The following is a 21,467-nucleotide window of genomic DNA, read 5'->3' on the forward strand; positions in this document are numbered from 1 at the left end:
TCAGGTTTTGTATTTGTTCTTAAAGATAATTTCTATCATCTCACTGCAACAGAAAGAAATACATTTTTTTTTCAAACCGCCTGCTGCATCTCTGAAGGCAAGACGACGCAATTCGGGTCATTTCTCAAACTGCCAGTCGGAGTCGGAGCACTCCAGGCGGTGTCATGTTAAACAAAACAGTGCATTGATGCAATGCACAAAGAGTTGGTTATGTCAATGCGATATTTATCACCTCTGATCAAGAAGAAATTAGTGTGAAAGTAAGGTCGTAGATCACTGTGGGTTAGATTAAGTGTCAGAGGGGAACAAAAATCAATGGCTGTGTGCCTCTCGCGTTCAGTGTGGCCGGTAGAAAGTGCATTCAAAAGGTGCTGTGGCCTCGGGACAGCGACGCGACGCTGAAGCTTATCGCCTCTGACATCCTTTTAATATGTTGACCAACCGGTGGAGGGTTGATGAACATGATCGTATCGTTTAGATTCAGGCTATTTGAGCTACTTTTGTCTTCCTGTTGCTGCTCACCTGTCTCGTCTCCCACCTTTCTTCACTGTGTTTTTCTAAAGCGCTCCGTGGTGTTTTTCTTTCTCTCGCCCGCACACTTTGTATGCCCTTCTCTCAGTTTTGTTTCACGATTTGTTTGTGCAAATGCACGGCACATCAGCGGCTCTGGAAACCTGATGCGCTGTTTTCTTTTCGGTGTGCCAGCTGCGACTACTACAGCTGATCTCACATGCACACCGCTAAAGTTATTATTGCAGTACACTTTGCATTGATACACTGCAGGTAGGATCACAGCAGAGAGCCCTGTGAATTATAAACCTGCTACATACAGACACAAATCACCGGACATATAACGGATGAACTTCGAAGATATCCTGGAAGAGCTTAAAGTCAGGCAACATTTTAAGGAAATGGGCACTTTATGTTCACTTTTATTGCACTTACTATAAAGTAAGGTCGTCCTAATCTACCTTAAAAGTATCATCTTACTCAAATGGACTCCCTATTAATCGTGAGACGAGCTGGACACTGTTGAAGACGCTCCTCACAGTCAGTCTGTCAGAGGAGTCCGGTGTTTAGCATCGCTCGGCAGATAACAAACGACAACCCGATCCGGCCAATGGGATGCTCCTAATTACCTAATGAACAGGGACAGGAGGTGATTTGTTGCCATGGTGCACTTGTTAGGTTAAGTGGTGGGAATCGACAGGATGGTTCAGATGTTGTCTCTTACTGTATCTGTTATCAGAGCGTGCTTTACTTTTTCTTGCATTTGGCTCCAGTTGTCAGAAGATCAGCTTGGTTCTGCTATTCCATGTGTTCTCCTTTTTTAAAACTGGCGCCTACATTACCCACAATGCAACTCAGCAAACTACAGTTTGGTTGTAGGTTCTCAGTACAGTTGTCATGAACGGGGAAATTAGCTATAGAGATCAACAAACTGTTTTTTGTACCAGGCTGTAAACATGTTTATTTCTGCTGTGAAGTTGGACATTTGAACATGGGGACTTATGGAGACTGACTCACTTCTGGAGCCAGCCTTTTGCATTGGTTTCACTTCAGTCTGTGCAATGTTACTCCTCAAGACTTTGAACTCTCTCTTTAAGATGCTTTCAGATTGAAAGCAACTTTTCTCTCACTTTAATTGTCCAATTATGTCGGAGCTTTTTTCCGCAATCATCCAATTTTGCTACAAGCTGAAGCTGCAACCTCTCTACCAAATGTGTCAATTCACTTTTATTCTATTTATTTTTATAGCCCAGAATACAATAGATGATTTGATCTTTACATGAGGATACATTCAGTCATGGGATCAGTGAAACATCTCTTTATCTAAGGTAGAAACCTCTTCGGTGTCTTCCCATTGACTTTGTATGCAGTCGTGTCACTTCTAAAACTCACTTTGTGTTCAATCCAAACACGCCTTCAGATAAGAATTCTCTGGAAAGCACCAAAAACACACCAGCTTCAACAAAGCAACAACAGAGTGACGGCATCCAATAACATTGCCTGTACCCGGCTTCACTGTCTCCATCAGTCACCAACCACCAGTTTTGAATGTGCGAGCTAAAGTAGCCACCTTCATTTGTTTATTTGCAAAATTGCCCCAGCCTGTGTTCATGTGTTGGGACTACTGATGATGATGATGATGATGATGATGATGATGGGGGAGATGTAGGGATGTGTTGTTGTGGAAAGCCTCTCAGCATGTCCCCATCACCCTCCTGCCTCCTCCCACCTCCCCCCTGCTCCCATCCCTCTTCTATTGACCATGTTGCACATTATAAATCAACTGTGAGTTGGGCTACCTTGCAAGTACCCTAATGAAAGCTCATTTATAAAGTGGCTAAATGGTCCTGACAAAAGTCCTAATGAGGAAATCAATAATTCAGTGATTGTTACTCTTCTTATACTAATACGTCCCTCTTGTAGCGCTTTGATTCCAGCTAAGAGAAGGCCATTTTTTACTGTATTCGGTTCTGCGTGTCAGCACTGTTGTAGGTTTTTTTTTTTTTTTCCTGTCCTTGAAGCTTTGTGATAAATTGCGCGTTGTCGTCTGTTGTTTCTTGGAAAGATGAAAAGGCTTTTGCGATCCGTGGGACGCCGTGACGCTGCCTTGATGCCTGAGACGCTGCCTCCCTTGACGCACATCGTTTTCCAGATGCTGTCTGCTCTTTGTTGCTCTTCAGTTCTCAGTTTTAATCCCTTCACTGTCCTTAATCTTCACCTTTCTGCTTACTTTCTCTGTCCTGAATCCATTTCATAGGACATTTCTTATTAGTGTTAGGGGATAGCCTCTGTTGCTGAGCCTAGCCTACTGACTAAAGCTTCTATGCAACATTTCTAACTTCCTGTGAAGGTTCTCAGTCGCCCAGGTCGTCTCTCTTCGAGATGAGTTAAATTTGGTCCAACTGGTCTTGGTTTTAGACTTTCACTCTTTTATTAAGTTCTGGAGAAGCATCTTGTCTTTATGGATCCACAAACAAGTCTTGCTAACTGTGTTACGATTGGTTTGTGTTGCACCTGCAGAGTTTGGCATTGTCTAAACTTTTTAAAGAGCATGCTTGGTTTATAGTTAGAGCAGATTTGGTGAATGTCCAGCCAGGGAACTATCAAGTAGTCCATATATCGTGTACGTCTTTGGGACTGTCAGCTCTACAGATTGTCCTACTAGAGAAAACTGTAGCCTCAACAAGACATAAATATTAGATCACTGTCATGATCACCAGGCATGATCTGGAGATGATTAGTTTATGTGTAACATAGCTGTAACCAAATGTTTGCTTACCTTTAAAATTAAGCTTACCCCCCTTATACCAATGCCCATAGTGTTCGGGCTACAAAACAAGGTCAGGGTGTTGCCTTAATCTTTAAGTCTATTTTCAATTTAACCTCAGAATTTCATATTCAATTCAACTAATTTGAGGCTCCTGTGTTGAAACATCTCCATCAACTGTGAATTGTTTGCCCAGAGTCAGTCTGAGTCCCATTTTTTACAAGAATTTAGAGAGTTTCTTTTAATTACTGGTGATATCTTCCTGGTTCTACACGATTCTTTTGGTTTGTACATGAACCTCCTCACTCCGACACCCTTGACTCGATTCTATCACCCGGCATCGAGGTTTCTGCTCTGACTGTCTCTCTCTTGTCACATCCGTGGTGTCAGATCACTTTCTTATTTAATTTGAACTGACACTAGTCTGTCCTCGTAATGTTAGTGCTGATGTATTTACCACTCTCCACACTGTGTGTGTGTTTTGGCTTTCTTTTTTTGGTGAATGGATCACACTCAAGTGTAACACTGGCATCCAGCGATAAGATGCATTACCACCGCTGACTATGTTTGAGTGTGAATTATAAAGTGAGAACTTAAAGAAACGGAAATGATTTAAAGGCGCTGGATTATTTATCATGTCTGTATCATTAATATATCAATATTTCCTTTTTATATATCATGATTATCATTGTTGGTGTTATATTGTGACACCCCTAACCTGAACATTTGTTTATTTGTTTAATTTTAATATATTTTTAGGATTTTGATGACCTTTCAGGACAAGAGTCACATTTAGGCCCACTGACGAGATCTAACATCTCTGTGTTATTTAAGTCATCTAAAAACTTTTTTACTGGATATTTATAGCCAACTTTAGGTCATGTTCTTACTCTTTTTTAACATTTATTCAACCAGGAAAGGTCCCAATTCATTATTAAATAACTCTTTTCCGAAGGAATCCTGGCCAAGAACAAGAATAATTTAACAGATACATGACACACAGACAGTGTTACAACACATAGCAATCTAGATTAATAATAAAAGTGCAGTACAAGTCATGAATTCGACAACATAAGATAAAGCACTGGCGAAAGAAATCAGATCGTTCTGTAAAACATTTCAGTCTGAGGATGCAGAGTATCTAACTGCCCTTTTCCCAAGTTCGGTACGAGCATGTGGTCCAGATACAGAGATACAGGAATGTCCTTGTAAATAATAAAATATACCAGTGGGTCCTTACCATTAATAAATCAAACCATTCTTTTTTAAAGGACAACAGGAACCAGATAGTTCAAGTTCAAATCCAGCCCATAACTAGACCCAGTGGTCTTAACTTGTGCACGTTCTCCATCTTGGTCCCTCTCGTGTTTGAAGCTAAATTGATGCATTGTTCTCATTCGTAACTGTTAAAGAAATAATAACCTCACGCTGGAAGAAATGTTTAAATCAGCTGCTCTCGAGTGTTTGTTAAATTTGTTATTTTGCTTTTCAATTCCGCCCGACTTCAGTGTTAAGGCCTGGGCCACGCTGTGAGACATCTGTTTGCATGATTAGTATCAATTTAAAAGATACGTAATAATAAAAGGGGGTAATCAATACTCCAAAACAAAATAAAGATGACATTTTATTCGTGCAGTCATGAGAGAATATAATATGCCATGGCAGCGTGTGGACAGATGGTGACTCACCCCTGCAAGGTCATTGATCATCAGCCTTAACAATGGGAGCGTGTGCTGTAGGAAGCCCGGGGAGCAGCACCCTAGTCCTCTGTTAATTGCAGGGGCAGGTAGATTACCCTCTCACACCCCTCACTGGGCCTTAATGTTGGGCACTGGCCACCCCATGTGCTCCCTCAGATGCCTCCTTAACTGGCATTAGATTCATCATCGTGCTTCAATATGTGATTAATGAGCCACATTATGCATTCTTTGGAGATTAATGACTGTGTGATTTTTGGTCAGCGGTAAACATTAGAGGTATATTTCCTGTGGAGTTTAGAGAATCCTCTTTTCGAGCATGAATCAAACACCTTCACGGTTTCACCTTTCTTTTTCTTCATTGTATATGAGACTATAGACGAGACAAGAGAAGAGAAGAAGAGCTATGACTGTACAAGCTTCAGATTTTGATGTGGGGGGAAAAACACTTCTCTGTTTCCTCTTTTCTCGGTCCCTTTGCAGTTCCTGTTGTCTTGTTTCTTTCAGAACAAAGAATAAGCTGTGGTACTTTGAGTTCGGCACTTCGGAGACCTTTTCGGCCACATGTAAGAAGCTCCACGACTTTCTGGAGGTTGAGGTAAATCAAACCATTCTTTCATCAAGTCTTTTATGTGAATCCCAAGCCGACATTCTCCATATCATTAGGACTAATTAGATTAAACAATGCGCACATAAATGCAGATAACTACTCCGGTAAGAAGAATTATTCCTTGTGCCATAAATTGGTACAAATTTATACCAGTTTCAAATTCACCAAGACAAAGTGTTGATGTGTGAAGGCTATCTGCACACACCTTCCCACCCGCTTCTCACTGAACCTCAGTTCAACACACAGGTAATTAGCCCTACACGACCCTGCTGTGTGTGATATTGAGTGATAATGAAGATGCCATCTATACAGTTCATCTTCCCCCTTCTCAGAGCTATCCAAAACAGTGCAAGGGGTCTTTATTAATTAGTGCTGGTCCAGTACCTACGGTACCAGAGGAGAACAGGTATGAAAAGCCGCAGTGTCACATCGATTATCGAGGATTACCGGGCTGATAGGCGACGATCTTAGTGGATTCCTTTCAGTTCAAAGCAACACCCAGCAGCACTCCCAGTTTCAGAGTGTAATACCACTGTTTTAAATATGGACAGCTGTATTTGTTCTTTCACAAATGACTAAAAGTCAGTCCTAGGTTGACTCCTGTCCAGCGGCTTCTTGCCTGGTTTCTTGGTACACCTCTGTCATTGTGTCCATAGAGGCTGCTGAGCTCGGTTACATAGCCTGCCTGCCCGCCCAGCTCCGGTTCTGGCATGACACCGGCTCTGCTCCCTGTGGTACAAACACTAACACTCTGAGTTAACATTAGCTAACAGCAGCTACAGTTGGCAGCACTTTACTTTAGGAGAAACAGCGAGAGTTAAGGCAGTGGCATTTGAGGTCAAAGTTGAAATAATATGGACTTCATATGCAGGGTAAGGGTATCCTTCATGAATCTGGACATCAGTGCTCTACCCAGAGGAAAACAATGGCATAGCAAGTGAAGAGCAGGGTCAGGGTCAGGGTCAGACAAGGAAACAAGTTTATGTTTAGACGAAAAGACAAAAGACAAAAGACAAAAAACACATGTAGGTTCAGTCAGAGAGACACGTACTGACACAGTTTGTTTCTCTCTCTCTCTCTTTCTAAAAGTGTGATGGCGTTACTCTGGACCTCAGCAGCATCTCCTTGGAAGGCATCGCCATCCTCAACATTCCCAGCATGCACGGCGGCTCCAACCTTTGGGGCGAGAGCAAGAAGAGGAGGGGTAACCGCAAGGGTGGAAAGAAGGGCCAGGACAAGAGGACACCGGTGCTCGACCCCAAAGAGCTCATGTTTGCAGTTCAAGGTAACATTGACGCCATAAGTATTAATACATTTATAACATGTTCATAGTGAAAATCATGGTCCCCAGAGGATGGACCCTGGTGACTTTGGTGATCCCCCTCTGTCCTACATTTTGTTTACTGCTGATTAGCAAATGTTAACATGCTCACAAACTAAACGTAGATGGTGAACATGCTAAACATCGCCATGTCAACATCGTCATTGGACCAACCAACACCGTCATTGGTTGGTCCAATAAGGCAAACCAACCAAAGCTCTGCATGTGGTTGGTTTGCCTTCTTGGACAATAATTCTGTACATTAAACAGGTTTGACAGTGTTGGAGACACAGGCAGTTTGTGCCCTTTCTCCTATCAGACAGATCAAAGACTAAACTCAAGACCAAACTTTCCCAGAGTGCATGAATATTTCACCGATGACAAGATGAATCATAGCTAGCGGCTTTTGTTTGCAAAGAAGAGGTACAATCATGTCACTGTTTGGAACTGTCACTTGTGTATTAATGGTGTGTGCAGGCTCCGGTGGACAGGCTCAGTTAATAGGTGAGGACTGAGGGAGGTGTTGGGCATACCCGTGAATCCATTTACGTCAAAAAGGAAGCCCATCAATGGGGATGTATGAATGAACAAAGAAAGAATGAGTCAGCTGCTTTGTGCTAGTTTGTGAAATTGTGTGAACCACTTGAAGGACTTATTAGGAAAACGTGTCTAGAAAGCTGTGGTAGAAGAAGTTTTCCAACCCAGAAATATTGCAGATTGAGCTGCCATGTTTCTACAGAACAGACAAACTCAACTCTGGCTGTAGGTGCTGGTTTGTTTTTCGTACATTTTGCAGCCACCGTTTGAGGATGAAGCGGCTTCAGTCAGCAAGTACACCACTAGATGCCACTAAACCCTACATGCTGGTCATTAAAGAAACATTATGTAACTTTTATACCGTGAAATAACTTTGGCTTTTAAATCATGTTGATGCTACATCACCTTGTAATGGTGAACGGCGTCTCCGCCTCAACTCTCTGTGATTTACAGTGAAGTTGGACATTTTTAACATGGGGGCTTATGAAGTTTGACTTGTTCTGTAGCCAGCATCAAGTGGACGTTCAAGGAACTGCGGCTTTTGACACATTCTCATAGGTTGGATGAGGTTGTCGCTTGGTGTTTACACTGGTACCAAGGGCTTTTTGGACCACTGGGAAGATTAGTTCATTATGTTAGGGTGATTTTTGTCTGTCAGCAAAGTTGTTGATCATCATAACAAACACACAAATACACAGTTGTCCATATTTAATTGGTATTTTTGCAATTTAATGTTGCTTTAAAGCTTAAAGCATCACTTTCACATCAGTATAGTCCGGTGGACTCGGTTCTATTGGGCTGGAAAATGCTGAAAAATTTCACACCTTCATTTGGTTTGGTTAATCACAGAACAGGACTAATCACAAGAAAAAAATAATTGATATACATATTTTTCTCTCTTTGCTTTTGCCATGAATTCTGTATTTCTTCTGTTTTATTCTCCATCATGTCTGACTCCTACACGCTCAGGTGATGCGCAGTATGTTTTTAGGTTCCATGGTGAGATGATGTGTTTGTACTCGGGGATGGAGTGGATGTTACAATCAGTGTCAGGGCTTGAAAACATGGCGAGTCAGTGAGGATCTCCAGACATGGCTGCCAGCGATCCCTGATGAGACTTCACCGGTCAGAACATGACAAACATCTCTGCGAAGCTTTATTCAGTTTTTTTTATTTTTTAGACCTTCAAAGAACATCGTTGTTCAAATCTGTCTGTAATTTACAGGACTTGTGATCATAAAAAGTAAAAAAAACTTGCCTAATGCGATGATGTGACTGTAGTACAGTGTGGTACAGAGGAGGGCAGACTATGAGGGAGATAGTTGATCAATTCAAAGTCCAACCTCGCTGTGATGAACACTCCATTAATCCCTGAATAAAAATCAATCAGTTTGGTGTTTGAAAAAAATAAATAAAAAAAGGTCTCCGTCTGATCCCAGGAAGGCACTTAGTTTGAGAGGGGAGTGTGTGTGTTTGTGTGCCTCTATGTCTCTGTGTGTTTGTTTTGTTTTGTTGATGTGTGTGTGTGTGTGTGTGTGTGTGTGTGTGTGTGTGTGTGTGTGAGACCTTGCGAAGGTGCCCTCAAGGTGAGCAGCCTAACTTGTCAGATCAAGACAACTGCGTATTTAGAGGTAAACACGGGAGTGCATTAACCCAGAGAGGGGCACCGCCGAGCACGACGCACGGATCAAACTGTTGGCAGGGATTACTGTGAGTGTGTGTGTGTGTGTGTGTGTGTGTGTGTGTGTGTGTGGGTGGGTGGAGGGCGGCTCGGGGGATAAAAAAACTCTGACCTTTCAGGAGCTGTTAAATCGTCCCGCTGGTGACGCCAGGAGACAAGCCCCTCAGGTGGAAGGGAATGGCTGCGGAGTGAATTATTTAGAATGGGACTGAGGTTTTTTTTTTTTTTTTTTTGCGTGGGTTGATGCTCGGGACTGATGCCTCGTGACAAGCCCCATGAAGCTTTCATTGGAGGATCAGCCTCCACACACCCTCCTCCTCATCCTCCCGCCATCCCTCTTCACTTCTACTTTCAGCTGATCGGCTGCTCTCTGCTCCCCTCACCTCTCCGTCTCTCTCTCTCTCTCTTTCTCTTTTATTCCTGTTGCTCCACATGTGTCAGAGTGCAGCCAGCGGCCTCGACAGGTAGTTGTCTGACAGTGACAAAGACGTCGTTTCTTATTCGGCGCTCTGACAAGAATAAAGCTTTTTTTTTTGTGAATCTCCCATATGGACATTCATTCATACGACTGTCTCAGCCACTTTGCGTCGTCACCCTCGCCTGTGTGTGTTTTTATCCCAGCCAAATATTGCCTTCATCACCTGAGTGATGTTGATTGCAGGTTGGGTAAGCAGTGATTCATTTTGTATTTGGCGACAGGCTCCCTTATCTTGCGTATTAATAATTCAACCTTCTTGTTTAAACAGCTAGGTGACTCCATTTTTCTCCCCCCGGTTTATCTCTGGGAAGTAAACATGATGGCTTTTTCTATATTTAACAGAGTCCCACTTTTGATTACTGCTCCAGGTAATTCATGTGGACGTGTAATATAAGAAATAATGGTCCGTGATTCAAAATAAAAATGGAAATTTGTGGAAATAGATTACATCAGATGAAATATCTGACTTTCAGTCACTAAGACCTTTATTGAAATCTTTTGTTTGCAATTCATCCAGTCGAAAAAAAAAATCATTTTTCACCTTCAAATGCATCGCCTCAGGTTTTGTCTAAGAGAAGACGGTATGAGACTTCGTTTTGAGAAGCACAAACTGAGGTGTCGAAACGACAATTTGTGGTTTTACAGGGGGTTTGTTATTCTTTTGTTATTTTCGTAGAGATTAAACGTACAGGAACGTGTTGATTAGTGAGCTTTAAAGGTGTCTTAGGCGTATTTTTTCAAATATTTTTTGCCTCTAGTCTTTATGCTAAGCTAAGCTAATGAGGTGTTTCCTTTAAAGCAGCAACAGTGTTCTTTAAAAAGAAGCAAATATATTCCCAGCTGGATTTAGTTAAGTAACACCACAGGTCACCTAGAAGTCATCGGTTAAGCCCAAAACATGCAGGTCAAACGTATTTTGAGTGCTGACCTTGTTATATTTGGCAGAGAGGCTCTGTCGTGTTTGGGTATACTGGATCTTTGTAGCCCCGGGCAACAAGGAATCCCTATCGCCGTGGTGACGCCGTCCATCATACGTGTCAGCACAGGCCTGTGTGAGCCGTTTGCATTAACGTGAGAAGTCACAGTCGTTGGTGGAGCAGCTTTAAAGCCCCGTGTCAGGAGGTCAACCTGCTGGGTATATGCACACACTCTCTTCCAACGAAGACCCCGGAGAGATAGGTGCAGACGCATGTCCATCACCATGGTGACAGCTGGACACCACAGCTCGGCGGCGACAACAACACCTCACGACAACGGGTGACAATGCCTACGACACTCCTTCAGGGAAACCAGATAAACATGACAGCGACGGAGCAGCGGCAGCGGCGACAGCGAGCTAACTCGCTCGCACGCACCGAGCGCCTAAAAATGGGTCTTAGTTTCAATTAGTGTCTGCGCGCTCCCAGCAGCGAGGCAGCAGCTTCTTAATTTGCAGAGGGACGAGTCGATGGAGAGTCGGAGGCAAGAACGGGCCGCTGAAACAGATGGGCCCTGCGTGACACTGGGCTTCCAGCAGGGGCAAAATCAATGCTCATAACTGCAAAACAGAAGAGAAATTAATAATTATATTATCACAAGATTGCTTTGCATTGCCGGTGCAATCTAATTAATAGCTGTTCTGTTTTGTAGCTTGTTGTTCTTGTTGCCTTTTTTCTTTTCTCTTTTTTTTTCATGAAGGGTGAATGTTTCAGAAGCAGCAGGCAAAGTGTGAAGTGAGGAACATCACGTCATGTTCCTTCTTTCCTTTTCCCTAATACATTTCCTTCATCCCTCGTTTTTTCCTCTCCTCTCGCTCCACGCGGGGGTCTCCTAGCTGCTTATAACAGCAACACTTAGAGGCAACAATGAATTTCTTTATTTGATATTGCCTCATTTATTCAACAGTTTTCCACTTGATCACCACTCGGATAGTTCCATATTATTCACGCTTACAGTACGCGTGCCGTAACAAGCATGCGATATGTAATTACTGTGTAATTACTGGACTGTGTGTGTGTGTGTGTGTTTTAGACTTGTCTGACCAGCTGCTGGAGGTGGTGGGGCTGGAAGGAGCCATGGAGATGGGGCAGATCTACACCGGACTGAAGAGCGCCGGACGACGCCTGGCACAGTGCTCCTCCGTAACCATCAGGTCAGCTGGATTTTGTGTTTTTTGTTGAAATATTTCACAGTTATTGCTTCCTTGTCAGTTGAACTGGAGGCCCGGTGCAACATTTTAAGATTTAAGATATTTTTTTTTTCACTTACAGAACCAGTAAATCTCTTCCGATGCAGATTGATGGGGAACCTTGGATGCAGACTCCCTGCACTGTAAGTAAACACAGAGGAGCTTCATGCACCCTGGAGCCTGTCAGCTAAAACGATACCTAGTGATATATTTTAGGGCCAAGTGTGTTTTATTGTGAAGGAAAAACATTATTTAAACAATACTTATTTGCAGCATGCAGCACCTCTGAGGTAGACTGTTTAACAGGAGCTTTAAGAGTAACTTGTAGCACCTCTGACGACACCCATCCTCCGTGTTGTGTTTCACAAGTGTGATCTGTTACACCTGTAACCACATGTAAGGGTGATGTGTTGGTGTACCGATCAGAACATACTTCTAAATCACGGGATGACAACTCCGCCGACAGTTGACGACGGAGTTATTTAAGAGAGAAAATAAACTCGAGAGCGAGTGTGCCAACTGAGCGTTAGCAGCTCTTTAGCTGGTTAGCTCAGCTCAGTCATATTTGTCTGCAAACAGTTGCTCTTAGTGAAGCAATGTTTAATTCGCTCAACTAAATGGTGCAACACAACTAATAAACTACAACAGCTCTCTGTCTAGTCAACACTGTCAAGATAGCCATCGATCAACAGCAAGTTTGCCAGTAAAATTTGTCAAAGTTGGAAAATTCTTCGGTTTTTAAATATTTTTGTTGAGCCACTGAGAATTATACATACAGTAAATCTTTATATCACTGCTCCATTTCTTCTGTATTTATGTACAATCATAGATATTATACAGATGAAATAAAAAGTTCAAGCTGTATAAGATGACGGACCTAAGGCGAACCAGACGCCTGGGTGCTCAAACAAGCCATCTATAACATCACCTACCTGTCAATCAAAGTGTCCACGCTCTTAATCCTGCATAACTTTAAGCCTTAATATAACCTGAACAGGTGAGTTGTATATAAATTCACCCTCAGTACAGTTGTCATGAACGGGGAAATTAGCTACAGAGACCAAAACTGTTTTTTGTACCAGGCTGTAAACATGTTTATTTCTGCTGTGAAGTTGGACATTTGAACATGGGGACTTATGGAGACTGACTCACTTCTGGAGCCAGCCTCAAGTGGACGTTAGAGGAACTGCAGTTTTTGGCACTTGTGCATTGACTTCACAGTCACAGAGGTTGTCCCTTGAATCCTTGTATTAATAAATAGGCCTTGATACTTTGGGATGTTCCCAATTAGAAATGCTACAAATTACAAATTTCACAGCATTTTGTGCTGAATTTAAAACTTGATTTCACATCACATGACTTGTTCATGAGGGATAATGAACAATGATTGATATAATTATGATGTGAGTGTCAGATTTTCACCCCTGTTGCTAATGTTCCTATGCAGTGTGATTTTCTAACAGCACGATGAATATAAAACTTCAATAAAGTCTCACAGGACTGACGGATTGGGATCTAATGAAGTATCTGTCTCTTGTATTTCTCCCACAGATCATTACTCTGTATTTCTGTGCAGTAATTTATGATAACAAATACTCAACTTTGTCTTACTTCTTCTAATTTGCTTACCGTCTACGTCTCAAGTGTTTGCTCTCTGTCCAAGTTGTTCGTTTTTCAAAATTGCGTTGATTACGGTTGTGTTTAGCTTTAATTACAAGGCCACTGCAGATGAAGTGTTGCCGAGATTTACATATGGATCGGCTCGGGCGAGGCTTAAAAAACCCGGTGCATGACAAAACGAGTAGCCCGAGAGTGCTCTTGTATCCGCTGGTGCAAAGTTAAGGCTCTGACAATACATAATTGTGCTGCAATGATTTCCACGGCGGGTTATTTGTACTGTATGTCGGAGCTGAATTTGAATCTGTTGACCTGTTAAATGCTTATAAAAAAACATCACAGTTGTTGGGATGTTAACCCACTAATTATCAACTACAACAACTATGCAAATATGTCTCCATTCCCCTGCATGCATAACATATTTAACACCATCAAACCATTTGCATTTTGAAGGGATGTATGATGTATCAGTCTCTTTGATAACTAGGTCTGAATTCACTGATGGAAACTGAAATTTGACTCTTTTTCCAGACCTGTACATGTATTTTCAGATTCTGGCAAATAAAATCTCTTTGTTTACTTAGCTTGGATGATTTTTGATCACTAGGGCGTACATTACATACTTAATTCATTTGTTCTAATCATCTTTAATTTTTTAAGAGCCCTGTAACTGGGGCTGTTGATGCATATAAATGCTTAATGTTGCATCTTTTAAAAACAGCGCACTTATTCTCCAAATTTATTTCAGATATTCTTTCAGATCTTTCTATGAAAAGGTTAAAAAATGCCGTGCTTTGTAAAGTACATCAGAAACATTAAGATCAGTCACGTTTAATGACAGCAGAAAGCCTACAAAAGCTGGTAATTGCTACTGAGTCAGAGTGCAAGAACAATAAATGGCAGCTTTGCTTTGAAGTTAATGTGGTCCCTTTTAATGCAGATGGTAGCATTTCCTCTCCCCATTGCTGCGCTTAGACTCTTCGTGGAACAGTATAATGAACCGTGTGCTTAAGATGACAGCCCTTGATGGTTGATATTTGTTGTTCCATTGATCCACAATTTCAATCTTCAACAGAAATGGCATCGCTGTTGGGAAACAGGATATTCTCAGATATTACAACCATAAAGCTCATACTTTATATGCACCATAATGTGTGTTAACATTCGAGACATGAACACCAGCGATTCTCAAAGTTTGCCACATAAGGACCCTGCAAAAGTACAAAGACAACATTTGACAAGAACCCATATGTCCCATATGGGACATTTTGTTGTTGTTGATGCATGATTGTAACAAATTCTTCAGGGAGGTGGCATTTGGTAAAATTGAACAGTGGCTAGAGATGTCATTGTTTGATAATGATAAAAATAAGGCTACTCATAATGTTTAGGACTCAATGGACCCAGAACCTCTGTAGTTCCCTGGAGAAACACTGATTCACCTTAAAGCTGAAATCTTGAAATCATGTTGCCTTCTCTTAACTGAAACATATTTAGACCTTCAGCAAAACCAATCAACCAATGACTCCACATCACAGCTCATAGTCCAATAGACAACATCCAATTGTGATGTTGGGTGTAGGTTTAATAGACTCAACCTATAGAGTCAGCTTTATTGTCAGTGCACATAACAAAATGGAGCACAGTGGCACTTCTCCCTGAGGGCTCGTCCGGGATTTGAACCCGGGACCTCTCGCACCCTAAGCGAGAATCATACCCCTAGACCAACGAGCCACAAAAACCTAAACAAGACATAAAGTCTAAAGGCCTTACAGCCTGCACTGTGATTATAGCGCTGTAGTCTATCATTAGTGGGACTAAAAATGTAAACCTTCTCCTGATCTCAGTAGCAGACAGCCTCCAACACAGAAATTCCCCAGTTTTACAGTTTCCAATGGTGTCCCCATTCAGATTGCTATATCAAAGGTACCCTCACCGAGTTTTTGACCACTAGTTACGCTACGGAGCAGTGTTTTCCCTGTGTTGTTAGTATCTCGTGGGCAAACAAACAAAAAATTACTTTGCAAATGTTTTCAGCAGCGAAAATGCATGCAACATATTTGTTTTCCTCAACGATTGTGGGAATGTAAATATAACTCTGTTTGTTTACAAGAAACTATGCAGAGTCAGCTTTATTGTTATTTCACAGAAAAACGTACTGAGACAACAAAATAAAGTGCAGCCACTCTTCTACACTAAGGCCTCGTCCAGGATTTGATCCCATGACCTCTCACACCCTAAGTTAGTATCACACGAAATGTAGCAAACGCTTGTGAAACCATGAATGTAATGTGTTTACAAGCTTCATTGTCATTAGTCACAAGAGCAGTATTTGCAAGTCGGGAATTTGTGTTAGTAGTACTGACATAACAAAACACAGTACCACCAAGGTCCTGCCCCGAGGGCTCGTCCGGGATTTGAACCCGGGACCTCTCGCACCCTAAGCGAGAATCATACCCCTAGACCAACGAGCCACAAAAAACAGACTTTAAACAAGGCATAAAGTCTAAAGGTCTTCTGGCAGCCCTGAGAGACTTGACTGTCCATTGCACTCTGCACAGCTATCATAGAGCTGTAGCCTACCATTAGTGGGACTTGAAATGTAAACGTTCTCCGAGCTCCTAAGGGTAGCACTTAAAATACAAAAACTCTTGACAGCATGAATGAGCTCTGTAAATTTCATGCCACACCAACTAATCTTGATGTTCTTTTCTGTAAAAGTGGAAATTCTTGCTTAAGACCAAAGAGATAGACTTGAACTATCAACTATGACTAAATGTAAACGTAAGCTAAATCTCAACTTTCCTTCTTTCTAACACCAGATTGAGATCGTCCACAAGAACCAGGCTCCGATGTTGATGGGACCGCCACAAGGCCGAAGTTTCTTCTCTTCCATCGTCAGAAGAACGCGCACCGAGAGCAAAGACTGATCTTCGATGGCTCAGGATCTTTCGAGTCCTCACGAGTACACCTGCAGAGCAGCGGTCACAAGTTGATCATCACTTCAGCCCGTTAGTGAAGGGGGGTCTTTGACACCTGTTTGATAGCCCAGCGGTACAGTAGCAAACTGTAGGTTCAGTATGTATCGCCTGCAGCATGGAGACGTCACTGAGGAGTCCTCAATTAATCCGAAATGAGGTGCGCTTAGATCTGACGCTTTGGTCTACGGTGTGTCGTGTAGTTTAGCTCCAAAAATACTGAAGCTATTTGGGGAAGTCCAATTTTATAAAAGTCTGTTTTTAATTTTTGCTGTTGTGATCTGTGCCATGTGGGAAAAAACCCCACAGATGAATGTGTTTTGTGATATGATGTATTTATTTATTTATTTATATTTTGCTGCTATTAATGTTTTTTAACAGTTTTTTGCATTTGCATACCCCCGATGCATGATGGACAGTGAACGAGACATATCTGTTGGAGTTTGCAGCTGATCTTTCCCAAGTGTTTCGTAAGAAGTGAAGTTTCTTGGCTCAGCATTTTCTTCAAAGATTTTCTCATGAATGGCTTCAAGTAGTGTAAAATCAGAGAATCACTTTTGCTTTCTTTTAATGGTTCCTGCAAGTCATCCTTGTCATGTTTTTTGATCTGCTGTGTTGCTGCTCCGTCAGTGAAAAGATTAGGAATGATTATTGATCGTCATAAAAAATGCATGACACTCTTTGTTTCACGTCGCACGAGAGATTTCCAGACAGTTTTACCAATTGTGTGCACACTTTCTGTCGCATGAGTGACCGGGATCAGTTTTGATACTTGTGGAAATTGATCATTTTTTGCTTTTTTAAAAATTTACATCTACAGTGCCGCTCAGTTTTAATCATATCATATTTTATCTATAAAATGGCTGCATTTTTATGAGATCCTATGCTTTTCTGAACAGGTGCTCAGGTACTTTTAAAGTGGACAAACAGTAAAAAAGACAACAGAAAAGACTGTAGTGTTCAATCAGGCCGTGTGTTGACTGTACAGTTGGATACGTACAAAAAGCAGTTTGACCTCCTCTGGTCATTGATTTGCTCTGACATTACTGTTGAGTGTTTACAGTCTGCTGCGCATACAAGCGTACATTAACCAATTAAAGTCTAAATACAAAATGACTATTGACATATATTGTACAAGCTTGATTTAAAGAATCAATACTGAAAATCAATCCCATCCGATGATGACAGTTTTCAGAGGCATTTTACATGCGCACGTGCTGCCTATAAAATAATTCATAGTCAACCTTTGAAAGTTTTTCTTTCATTTTAAATTGTTTATTTCATACAGTACCAGTCAAAAGTTTGGACACACCTTCAATTCAATGTTTCTTCTTAATGTTTATTACTTCCTACATTGTTGAAGATATCAAAACTATGAAATAACACATATGGAATTATGTGGTAAACAAAACTTTGATGACAGCTTTGCACATTCTTGGTATTCAGCTTCATGAGGTCGTCACTTGGAATGGTTTTCCAACCGTCTTGAAGAAGTTCATATGCAGCTCATCCCAAATAATCTCAGCTGGGTTTAGGTGATTGTGGAGGCCAGGTCAACTTCATCACTATCTTTTTTTGGTAAAATATTCCTTACATAGCCCTGGAAGTGTGTTTGGGGTCATTGTCCTGTTGAAAAACAGATGATGGTTCCACTAAGAATGGTATGGTAGCCATGCTGCCTAAGTGTAGCTTGAATTTGGAATAAATCGCCAACAGTGTCACCAGCAAAGCACTTCCACACCACCACACCTCCCGCTCTTTGCTTTACGGTGGGAACCACACATGTAGACAGCATCCACCTATTTGATCATGAAGGCCTGATTCACGCAGTATTTTCTGAACAGTTGACATTAAGATGTGTTTGCTACTTGAACTCTGTGAAGCATTAATGCGGGCTCTAATCTGCGGCTCTGTTAATTGGTGATTTCAAAGGCTGATAACTGTAATGAACTCGTCCTCTGCAGCAGAAGTAACTTGGTCCCGACCTTTTTCTGGGGTAGTCCTTGTGGGTTTCACCGTAGCGTTTGAGGATACATTGAAAATTCTTGATATTTTCTGGACTGACTGAGCTTCATGTCTTCAAGAAATGATTCTTGTCCTACAGTTGTTGGATAGAGCTGTTTACTGTATGCCAACACTGCCTCTGAACAGCACAACTGATCGTCTCAAACTTATTAAGACAACAAGAAATTCTACTAATTAACAAGAACAAGTCACAAACTCATAAAGCTGATTGGGAGAATATCAGTATCAGTGTATGAAGCTGTGTATGAAATACGTGTTATTTCATGGTTTTAACATCTTCTGTGTTAATCGACAATGTAGAAATTAATGAATGTGTCCAAACTACTGACTTGTAAGAGTCCCCTTATATAGATAAATGACATTATTCTGGATGGTAATGGTACTGAATCAGTATATTTCTATATTTAAATAGTATTTATCTGACACAGTCTCAGATAAATACGCACTTCAAATACTCTGAGATTTGTTACAGACCTACCGGTGTGACACACACCTGATAAACGTGTTGTTTTTAACAGAATTGCACTCCTGCTCCTTTTCTGTGAAGAATTTTAGGCTCGACTGTTTCAGTCTTTAAAAGTGCCATAACCCAGAGGAGACTGGGAGGTCTGATGAGTCTCCAAACTCTCTCTTTGCTTTGTACTTTGCAGCGTTTGTACAGTGAGGTCGTATTTTTGTACACAGTATTATTTATTTTTTTCCGCTTTACCGCTTCACTCTAGAACTCACACCATGTTGTTCTGCCTAAAACAAATTATGCCTGCCAATGTTGACTGAGAAAAGTGATAATGGAAATAATAATAATAATAAAAAAGCTTTTGTTGTTTGACACAGTGTTCTGGTGTTCTTTGACCTCCTAACAGACATTATAGTGAAGAAATATTCAACTGTTTTTGGACTATGCTCCTCAATGCCTCCTACAGACGTACAGGATACCCTTTGCCGGATGTATGAGATGCCTTTTTAACACGATTAATGTAGTTAAACAGTTGCAGTTTGGTTAGTTTCATCTTCCCCTGGTTGCAAGGGAAGATCATGGTTTGGGTTAATGGAGTATGATGTCTTCCGAAGGTTTGAACTGTTTTCAAGCTCAAAATCTTGGCAGTCCGCCTCCGCTAATCTAAAAATCGGCAAAGATGTGGATCATCGACATTACTGATGATTTCTGGCTTCACATGATACATGGTGTTTGTATGACCCATCCATCAACCCCAACCAATGGGTGCCAACTCTGTCGCTCTTTGCCCTACGTGACCTGATACAGATGGAGTAGATGTAATTCTGGTGTGTCCTCATATCTTGTGCTGTATTAGGCTGGTATATGACGTCTTCGTCAGTCACCTCTCTTTCATGGGTTCAGTTTTAGTGATGGAAAATGACCAGAATGTCAAAAAAACGTAAGAAAAAAAAAAGAAGAAGAACCAGCAAGATCTTATTGTTTGGAGTGGCACTTAGTTTACTCCATTTCCCCGGTGTCAGATGGGTGGACACTTGCACTTGAACTGTGTTTCTTGGCCCTCGGGGAGGGTTCAGCAGGCCTGACACAGTACTTCACTTCACATCCACTTCACCTGCCTGGTAATGGAACCCTGCCTGGATCCAAGATGGCATCAGCGTGACCACTGCTGACTTCCGATATGTCCGTCTTTCAGTCAAGTGTTTAATGCAATGGTAAAGTTCCTTTTTTCAGGGGTTTATCCCAGATCTGTCGTGTATCAGTGCAGGGTAATCTTTGTTGATTGTTGTCCTGTACAAACACACGTTTATATATAACTCCTTTTATACAAAGACGTGCCATGAGAATCTTGTGGATAAAAACATAATAATAGCAAGTCCGTCACAAAAAAATTACCTTAATACTCTGTACTGCTGTTGTTAAACTGGCCTCTGTCTATCTTTGTTCACTGGAAGACTGCTGACACACATAAACTATAAGCTCACAGAAATAATAAAAGGCCAACAGTCCAGTTAAATAAATTTTAATTATATCTCCAAACTACGTTAGCTTAGCGGACTTTTTAAATGAGATAGTTTTAACATACTGTATATGAGGCCTAACTTTAACATTAATATAAAGTCAAATTTAATTTAATGTATGTATTTGAACCCAGTGTTAAATATTAAATATATATTATGCTGCTGAACAATTTTAATAAGCAAAAATTGCTGTCAAGCTCAAACCTACGTTAGCTTAACTGACTTTTCAAATTAACTAACTGGCTAATTTGTAACTTTAATAGTAAAAATAACAATATTTTACCATAATTTATTTTTAGGTCATTGTAGCCAAATATAATAATCTCTTGCTGGACAGTTTTAATAGCCTTTTAGGAAACAATAAAAAAAAAAAAATTGGTGGCAATCTCTAACCTACAGTAGCTTAGCTGACACGTAACATTAACAATTGCATTTGTAACTTTAACATTAATATGAAGTCAAATTTAATTTAATGTATGTATTTAAACCCAGTGTTAAATATTAAATATATATTATGCTGCTGAACAATTTTAATAAGCAAAAATTACTATCAAGCTCCAGCCTACGTTAGCTTAACTGACATTTCAAATTAACTAACTGGCTAATTTGTAACTTTAATAGTGAAAAAATATTTTACCATCATTTATTTTTAAGTCATTGTAGCCAAGTATAATAATCTGTTTTAAATATCGCTTTAAGAAACAATAACAAACATTAGTTGCAAGCTCCTATTGTTACGTTAGCTTAGCTGACCTTTGAAATTAACTAACTAGGTAACTTGTAACTTTAATAGTGAAATAAAAATATTTTACCATAATTTACTTTTTAACCATTGTAGCCAAGTATAATAATCTGTTTTAAATATCACTTTAAGAAACAATCACAAACATTAGTGGCAAGCTCCTATCATTACGTTAGCTTAGCTGACCTTTAAAATTAACTAACTAGGTAACTTGTAACTTTAATAGTGAAATAACAATATTTTACCATAATTTATTTTTAAGTCATTGTAGCCAAGTATAATAATCTGTTTTAAATATCACTTTTAGCTATAGAAGTTCAATGCAGCTTAAACGGCTGCAGTTTTGTGTTTTTCAGTTTT

General features: G+C 40.7%; 1 protein-coding gene and 2 non-coding genes across 3 annotated transcripts in view; 1 reads left to right on the plus strand and 2 right to left on the minus strand.

Annotated features, from left to right (window-relative positions):
• Window positions 1–17,858, plus strand: part of dgkb (diacylglycerol kinase, beta) — a 70,107-nt gene extending 52,249 nt beyond the window's left edge. Inside the window, exons 21-25 of the mRNA XM_019279079.2 lie at window positions 5,482–5,572; window positions 6,674–6,869; window positions 11,612–11,732; window positions 11,851–11,911; window positions 16,208–17,858. Of these exons, the coding sequence (XP_019134624.2) occupies window positions 5,482–5,572; window positions 6,674–6,869; window positions 11,612–11,732; window positions 11,851–11,911; window positions 16,208–16,315 (577 nt within the window). The 3' untranslated portion in view covers window positions 16,316–17,858. The remainder of the gene's footprint in view (window positions 1–5,481; window positions 5,573–6,673; window positions 6,870–11,611; window positions 11,733–11,850; window positions 11,912–16,207) is intronic.
• Window positions 15,048–15,119, minus strand: trnap-agg (transfer RNA proline (anticodon AGG)). The gene has a single exon. It is a non-coding gene; the product is annotated as a tRNA-Pro (tRNA).
• On the minus strand, window positions 15,788–15,859 carry trnap-agg (transfer RNA proline (anticodon AGG)). The gene has a single exon. It is a non-coding gene; the product is annotated as a tRNA-Pro (tRNA).
• Window positions 17,859–21,467: the final 3,609 nt, after the last annotated feature.

The sequence above is a fragment of the Larimichthys crocea genome, chromosome XIII, assembly GCF_000972845.2.
Source record: "Larimichthys crocea isolate SSNF chromosome XIII, L_crocea_2.0, whole genome shotgun sequence".
NCBI classification, from domain to species: domain Eukaryota; kingdom Metazoa; phylum Chordata; class Actinopteri; family Sciaenidae; genus Larimichthys; species Larimichthys crocea.